The following is a 7,810-nucleotide window of genomic DNA, read 5'->3' on the forward strand; positions in this document are numbered from 1 at the left end:
CCAGTAAGGGGAGGTGGGGAGGGGACATTCTCTTGTTTCTACTTGCCGGCTCCTTCCTGATACCTGGTGGACATTACCAAGGAGAAGGCCCTCCAGGTGTGCTCAGAGCCAGGGTTTGGGAGGGGAAGACCTTGAATCTCCAGTTAGCTTCGTTGTCCCAAGATTTCTAGCAGCCTTCCCCTGCCCCCAAATACTTTAACTTAATACTTAAATACTTAGCTACTCTGTAGCTATGCAGCACCAGCGCTTCTGTTTCCAGGTCCATTCCTGCGTGTAGAAAGAAACCACCCAAGAAGCGCTTTGGTTCTCATAGACCACTTCCAAGGCCAGAAAGGACCAGAAGCTAAATGGTCAGAGACTGGAAGCAAATGACAGATATCTCCTATACCCACATTTATTGGACCCCCTTCTCTTTTTTTCCTTTTCATACTCACACACGCACAGCATAACCTACTTAGCAAATAAAGATTAGAGTTCTTAACAGGACTATTGTGAATTAAGTGATAATCAAATTCAAATGACTTGAAATTCATTGTCCACTTGAACAATGGTGATAGGACCTGAACTGGGGAGGTGCCTAAGAAAAGCAGAATCCTCCCGGCAGTCTAGGGAAAGCAGTCCTGGCAACTCAGCTTGCCAAGTTTTCTTTAGCCTTGGCAGCTGCAGATTTCTCCAGAGAAGTTTCTCACTTCTCTAGGTGGTAAGCTGTAATGAAATGTCCCTTAGGAGGCCCTATCCTAAGACACCATCCTGCTTTAGATGATGAGATTTTTCTGGTAGTTATCTAGATCTTATTTAAAAATGCAAATGTTAAGGGGGGGGTGGGGAGGTCTCAATGGTAGTCATTCACACCGTAGTGTGATTTTTATTTTAAGTAACTGGTTCTTATCATCGTTAGTTATTGGCTCCAAATATCGATATCTTAATGGGAAAACTGGATCTTTGGAAGGGGCTCAAAGGATTTTGGAGTCGGCCCCAAAGCTAAAGAAGTACTTGGAAACTGGAGAGGGTTTTTGTGAGCAATCAGGAGTGGGGAAAAGAGCCAACGAGCTCGCATGTCCCAGAAGAAGCTCGCAAGTCCCAGAAGATGTGGCCAAGGTGCTTGTGAATTAGATGCTCGAACAGGTTTAAGAAAGAAAACCTAACCAAAACCAGAACAACTCTGCCCCCGCCTGCTGTCATTCTAGCAGGGCAACTTGTCGGTCTGGTCTCCGTGGTCCAAGGAAACACTCAACAGGGAAGTGAGGACTCCACTACAAGTGTTTGGGGTCAATTTTTCCCCCTTCTGGAATCAATTGGAGCCTCAGGCAGGATACTGCTCTTGCACTCCCGCTCTAGGGAGGCCTTAACAACGGGCAGAAGTCCGGGCCTCCCAGGCAGGACACGCGCAAAGCCCTAGAGGGGTCGACAGAATTGCCTCCTGCAGGTTACCAAAAGCCCCGCAGGCTGCCAGAGTTCGCGAGCCAAGTGAGGTGTCGAAGGCACCTCATGGCTCTTGGTTGCCGCGCGTTGCGCGCTCGGGAGAAGCGGTTCTTCACGACTCGGAGCGGGCGGGGCTCCCCTTGCTCTACAGTTTTGCTTTAATGATTTTCTTGAAAGAAAAAGACAGTTGTGAGCAAACAGGTTTGACAGGGACTGCTTCCCCCTACCCCTTTACCCCATGCCCCCCGGGGGATTTCTTTTTGTCTGCGCCTGACTTCAAAGTCAGTAATCGGCCCCTGTCAGCAGCGTGACGGGGAGGATTTCGGCTGTTTGTTAGGGCGAGTCGCGGCCGCGCACCCGGCGGAGGCTCTAAGCCCGCGGGGAGCGGGCTGCTAGGCTGAGGCGGGGCCCTGCGGGGCCGAAGCTGGGGCCAGGGCTAAGGAAGGCAGGCTGCGGGATAAAGCCGTCCTGGACAGGAAGGAGAGGAGGTGGAAACCTCCCTGGTTGTGGACTGCCGCTTTAGGTACCAAGACCTGCGCCGGTCCCCCTGCTTTCTGTAGGCTGGGGAAAGTCGCAATTACCCAGCACGCAGGCACCTCTCTGCTACAGCGCACCCCAGTTTCCTGGAGTTCCCTTAGGGACCCCCAGGGCAAAGCTCTAGAACTCTGGTTTCAGTTTTCTGGCTTCTGTCGGGAGACCTTCTTAACTCGGACCCAACTGGTGCCTCTTCTCAGCTGAACCCCGCCTGGGACCTGGCTGGGCGCCCTGGCGGGGCAGTGCTCGTGGGGTTCCTCATCTAACTGGGGACACACTTTACTCTCAGTGCGCTGGTGCGCTAGTCTGTGCGGGGAGACAGACCCCTGTAAGCCTCATCTTAGGAGATGTTAAAGGACACTGAGCTATGAGGGAGATCAGGGCGGCTGACAGGACTGTCAGTTGGGGTTATATCAGACAGCGAAACCGCAGCGCCACCGCCCTAGGCCTCCTGGGCTTCCTGGGGGGCGGGAGGAGGGAACTTCCCTAGGCACCAAGAGCCCCTAGACCCGACGGCCACCAGAGGCAAGTCACTTCCTAATTGTCTCGATTTGTAAGAGGGTTTTGTGATGCTAAGTAAGCGTGGCGCAGTCCGCCTGGCCTCCCCCCTCAGTCCCCCATCACCCTTTGTTTACCTTCGCCTGATCGCTCATTTATTTATCTATCTATTATTTATAGGCGTCCCCTCCTATTCAGTGCCCGTGTATGTTAATTGTGTTATACCATTTAATTCTAACATAGGTCTCAAAAGAGCTCTTAATGAGAAAAGCATATACAACACGGATCACTTTGCTATTCAGCTCAGCCAGATGGACAACTGCTAACTTTTTTTTTTAATAATGAAAATCCCCCTTTGACAAAGGGGCGCAGATGAATAGGCTCCAAATAGCACCTCAAACACTTCTAATTGTTTTGAGGACAATATGCTAATCCATGGGTTTCAGCTTTGGTGTCTGTTGACAACGTTTATGTACACCTCCAGCCACTGACTCTTTGGAAGCGGCAGAGAGAAGCTCACAAATCCCTCAACAGCAGTAGAAAGCTGACAAGCCGCTAGGCTGCCCCCTCCCTTCTAGCACTATATCAAAGCCAGAGGGAAAAGCAGAGAAAGAAGCAAAATCATCCGTTAACATGACTTTGTGGGTGAGATTGGAGGGAGAAGGAGGTCGGGAAAAAGCGCCCTTCATTTTTAAAAACAAGTTCCAAAACGTTCTACTAGAAGGCACCAGAAAGTCCTTTCCACCCAACAAAAGCAATCTTTAATCTAACATTCACTGAGTACAGAAAGGAAAGAGTCTCTCTTCCTTGTCTGTTAAACACTAAGGGCTATGAGTTACTTGATCTTTATGATTTTTAAAACTCTTTACTCCAATCATGACACGATCACCTTCCTTTTCCTTTTGCTTGCTCAGGATCTAAGTAAAAAGCTTCCCACAGCCCAGAGCAGAACTAGGATGAATTTTCCAGAATTTCTTAGACTTTTATTCTTTAACCTGGGAACCAGTATCAAGCACCAAATTCTTCAGAGAAGCCAGCCAGCAGCAGCAGCAACAGCATTTTCAAACACCCTAAAAAAATAGATTCCACCAGTCTTCCCCTTAACACTTAAAACTTAAACACGACTGCAGTACATAGCGCTAACATGAGCAACTGGTTCCCAGTAGACCTGGGCTCCTGTTCACTCCTCCGGTGGTTAGTTTAAGAAAATGAAAAGAAAGAAAATGCACCTTGCAGGTCCAGGTCAGCCTTTGTCTTACTTCATTTGTTTCTTGAAGTGGTCTGACTACTTGGAGAATGCATGAAAGGGGCTAAGTCCCAAGGATAGATACCTTTGTCCAGCCTCTAAAGGTAAAAAAAAAAAAAAAAAAAAAAGTGGTTCCAGAGGGCACAATCAGGGTAAATTCCAGAATGGGGGGCTTTCTGTACCCTTCCAGAAAGCAGATAGACGTGGCTCTGGTGGGCCAGTCACCTACCACCAAGGCCAGGTTCCCTGCATGCATCTCCAGCACCATAGCGACCTGACTCCCAGCCCTGAGGATCTGGCCTCAGACTCAGATTTTATGCACATCAAAGGTTACTTTTTGTGATGACAGATTGTCTTTATTCAAAACATCTTTGTTCAACAAATGAACAGAGTAAGGAGGTGAAATCCTTCTAGGTACATTTCCAAGACATCGTCAAAACATTTATGACCATTTAAGATGTTTTATTCTTTAATTTTTTTGTTCACTTTCTACTTCCTGACTTCATAACCGGACATTCTGTCTAAAAGTAAGCTTAGGTGTCTAGGAGCACTGCTTTATACAAAGTAAATAACCATGTGGGTCCTTTTGTTTTACCTTTAAAGAAGCAAACACTATTATAGCATGGTTTTAAATAGAAATGTTTCCCTTTCTGTAGTTTTAAACTTTTAAGCCTTTCCCCCCACACAAGAAGAGCAAATGGCACCTAGTTGTGTCTTATGGCAAAACACAGTGACACAGCTAACTCTTTTCTTCAGGGTGCAAAAGAAAAAAAATATGCATATTCTAGGTTTATACCAGGATCTGAGAGTTCTGGAGTTCAAAGCCCATCAGAGGAGAGAAAAGGGGACATAAATAAAAGCAAACTGCCTACTTTTTTTGTCCAAAGGGGATACAGTCGGAGATTTGTTTGGGAACAGTAGGGGTAGGGACAGCCATATAACTGACAAAATATTTGCAAGTTTCTGGCACCTGTCTGTTCCTTGGGTCCTGGAGGACACCCCTACCATACTCCTGAAAGAGAGAGGCAGAGTCTGGGGTCTGGTAGGAAGTGTCTGCCGGTCTGACCTCCCCAGGCTTCTGCAGGGACAAGGCGCAGCGGATAGGGTGCAGACCCTGCTTCCAGGCCCCCTCCAGGTCTGGCCGTTGGCAGGGGGTTACATGGCCGTGGCATGGGCTGATGAATAAGGGTCTATGCCAGTCTTGGTCATGCCGGGGAAGAGGATATAGGCGACCGGGGGTTGCAGGGTGGAGGCAGACCATGCGGTACAGTTACAGGGCACCACGTAGCCCGGATTGGTGGGGGACGGGTGGGTGTGCGTGTGCTGGCTGGGGCAGCTGAGGCTGCCGAAGGCTCCGTTCTGGTAGCCCAGGGTGGAAGCGTAGGGCAGCGCGCCGGTGGCCAAGGTGTGGGGCACTTCACCCATCTTCTGGATGGCACTGGAGCTAAATTGCGCGGGGTCCAGCAGGGAGTAGGGCGCCGAAGCAGGCGGCAAGAAGGCCCGGGCTTTCTCGGGCGCGCTCAGGAGGCCGTCGGAGGCCCCCACCGGCAGGCCAGCCGCCTTGAGCGGGTCCGTGTCGCCCAGGTAGGGCAGGGGGAAGACATACCTGTCCTTCTTGAGCAGGTTCTTGGGCTTGCGCCGTGGCCGGTACTTGTAGTCGGGGTGCTCCTTCATGTGCTGAGCGCGTAGCCTCTTGGCCTCGTCAATGTACGGCCGCTTCTCTGCTTCGGATAGAAGCTTCCATTCGGCGCCTAGGCGTTTGCTGATCTCTGAGTTGTGCATCTTGGGATTTTCCTGGGCCATCTTGCGCCGCTGGCCTCGGGACCATACCATGAAGGCGTTCATGGGTCGCTTGATGTGGTCTGAAGGTTTGGACATGGTCCCGGAGGCTAGGCGGGTGGGGGGCGGGAGAGCAGGGACTCTGTGGGCGAGCCTGGACGCGATTGTTTGTCTGCCTGTCTGTCCGTCCTGAGCCGGTTCCCCTCGCCTCTGCACCGCCGAGGGGAAGCCAGAGAGCAGCTCTCACCCCACAAAGTTCAGCTGATCATGCCAGTCCCGACACCCAGGCAGGCCCCGGGGGATGAGTGGGAATAGGAAGGGCAGGGTGTGGGAGGGCTGCGGGTCACCCAAGGTTGGGGCCCAAGTACCGGAGTCTCTGGGATTAAGTGGCCAGGTAATTTTCTGGCGAGGGCAGGAAGCTCCTCCTTCTCCCCCTCTCCACCCTCACCTTCTCAGGTTCTTTTCTCTGCTGTGTCTACTGCAGTAGCTCCCTCACCCCCCTCCCGTGGCTTTCCCGGAGCTGCCTGGCTTAGCGCGGCACCTGGCTGAGAATGCGGGGAGGCTGGTGAACGAAAGCCAAAAGCGGCGAAGTTCAAAGGCGAGGTGGGCCCGGACGGCACGCACTCTGACATAAGCGCGGGGCGGCGACTCCCCAACCTGGGCGCCAATCAGCTGCAGAGAAGGCGAGGGGGGCGCACCTGCCGACGCGCCAGCTGAGGAAAGAGGGAGCGCAATCGTTGGGGGCGGGGAGAGGTGTGAGGGGTAGACAGTGAGAGGGAGAGGAGTGAACGGCTGGCTCAGGACTGGGGACTCTGGTTCCTCATTGTTTCTGTCACTGTCAACAAATAAAACTCTTCGTGCTTGTTTCCTTTCCTGGTTGTGCAAAGGAGAATTAGGACTTCGAATACAAAGACCCAGGGAGGAGGCAGCAAAGAGAGCTAGCAGAGAACGCGCACTGATAAATAGGACAGCCTCTCCGCGAAATGCAAGTCCAGCACTCCCCCCAGCACCTTCCCCGCCCCTTGTCAAAGATTCTTGGAAAAGAAAAAGATATCCTAAACTCCGGTTGCAAGGAGAAATAAACTTTTCGTGACATACCTTTGGGGTGCTTCGGAGGCGATCGCCAGGGGCGCCCTTGCAGCTCCACCTCCACTCCTGCCCCAGGATTAGGCTCCCGGGCGAAGCTCTGGGCCACGAACTGGTTAGGGAGTGCGCTGGGAGGCAGTGCCGAGAGGCCCCGCATTTGGATTGCAGCGATTTCAAACCCTGGTTGGTGAGCCTTCGGGAGGCGGTGACCTGCTGCTCTTCACTTTCGTGAAGGGAGCTGGGCATAACATTTCCATCACACCTATTTTTGTTATTATTTGGTGTTTCTAAACCTCCAACTTTCCCTCCCCTTCTGTCCAAGCCTGAAGGGCGGCTTGGAGGCCGGTGAGCGCTGACCTGGGTTTGGGGGTTCCCGTTGTTACTCCTAGGACAGCGGTTCTGGAGTAGAGTCTCAGTACAAATCGGCGTCCAGAGTCGGCTTGTCCCTGGGCGCTTCTTCCCACCCAGCAAGAATGCGAGACTCGTTTCTTGCCTCAGATGAGCATTCTTCGGGTAAAGAGGACGAAATAACCCGCAGAGCCAAACTGTGCGCCTGTTTCCTTTGAATAATTGCCTGCCCGATGTGAAATGCCCTTGGGGGAAATATTTATTAAATGGAAACCATTGTCCCAGGCCCAGCAGGACCTGCGTGTATTCCAGGCTTATTGGCTTTTGCACTAGCCTCTCTCGGGAGGACCGACCAGAAATGCGCACTGCTTTGGGGGCACGGAGGAGTTGGGGGTGGGGAAGTAGGCAGAAAAGGAGTAGGCAGAGAAAAAGGGTCTTTCTCTAACGTGTAGGGAGCATGTAAGCATGCTCGAGAGGAAGAAGTTTCTCTCTTTTAGCATGCTCTTCAGAAAGGTGGGCACTATGCCCATTGTACAAATTAGGAAACTGATGTTGAGAAAGGCTAAGTGATTTGCCAGAAGTTACTCAGATGGGAAGTGGTAACTCCCGGTAAATAGAAACTGAAAACCTCCAAACCTCCCCACGATAAGTGATGACTTGTCCAAGGATTTGATGGGGTTGCAGCCAAACGAAGATTCCTAGAAGAAACTAAGGGAGACTGGGGAAATCTGTCGAACACCAGAGGAAACATCCTCTTGTCTGCTCTCTATTTACTCATCTCAGATTCCCGACCTGGCTTACTTAAGCACTTAAGAATGCACCACCTGCCAAGGGCGCCACCGGGAGATGCTCACCAGCAGGTCTCTACATTCCTCTTAGCCCTAGCCCTGGCCTCTA

The 7,810-nt window shown here is 51.7% G+C and overlaps 1 protein-coding gene across 1 annotated transcript; it reads right to left on the minus strand.

Moving 5' to 3' along the window:
- Positions 1-4,048: 4,048 nt before the first annotated feature.
- SOX14 (SRY (sex determining region Y)-box 14) lies at positions 4,049-6,049 on the minus strand. Its single transcript, XM_004682172.1, has one exon. The coding sequence runs from the start codon at positions 5,576-5,578 to the stop codon at positions 4,856-4,858; it is 723 nt and encodes a 240-aa protein (XP_004682229.1). The 5' UTR covers positions 5,579-6,049; the 3' UTR covers positions 4,049-4,855.
- Positions 6,050-7,810: the final 1,761 nt, after the last annotated feature.

The sequence above is a fragment of the Condylura cristata genome, unplaced genomic scaffold (assembly GCF_000260355.1).
Source record: "Condylura cristata isolate star-nosed mole 26May11 unplaced genomic scaffold, ConCri1.0 scaffold00014, whole genome shotgun sequence".
Taxonomy (NCBI): Eukaryota; Metazoa; Chordata; class Mammalia; order Eulipotyphla; family Talpidae; genus Condylura; species Condylura cristata.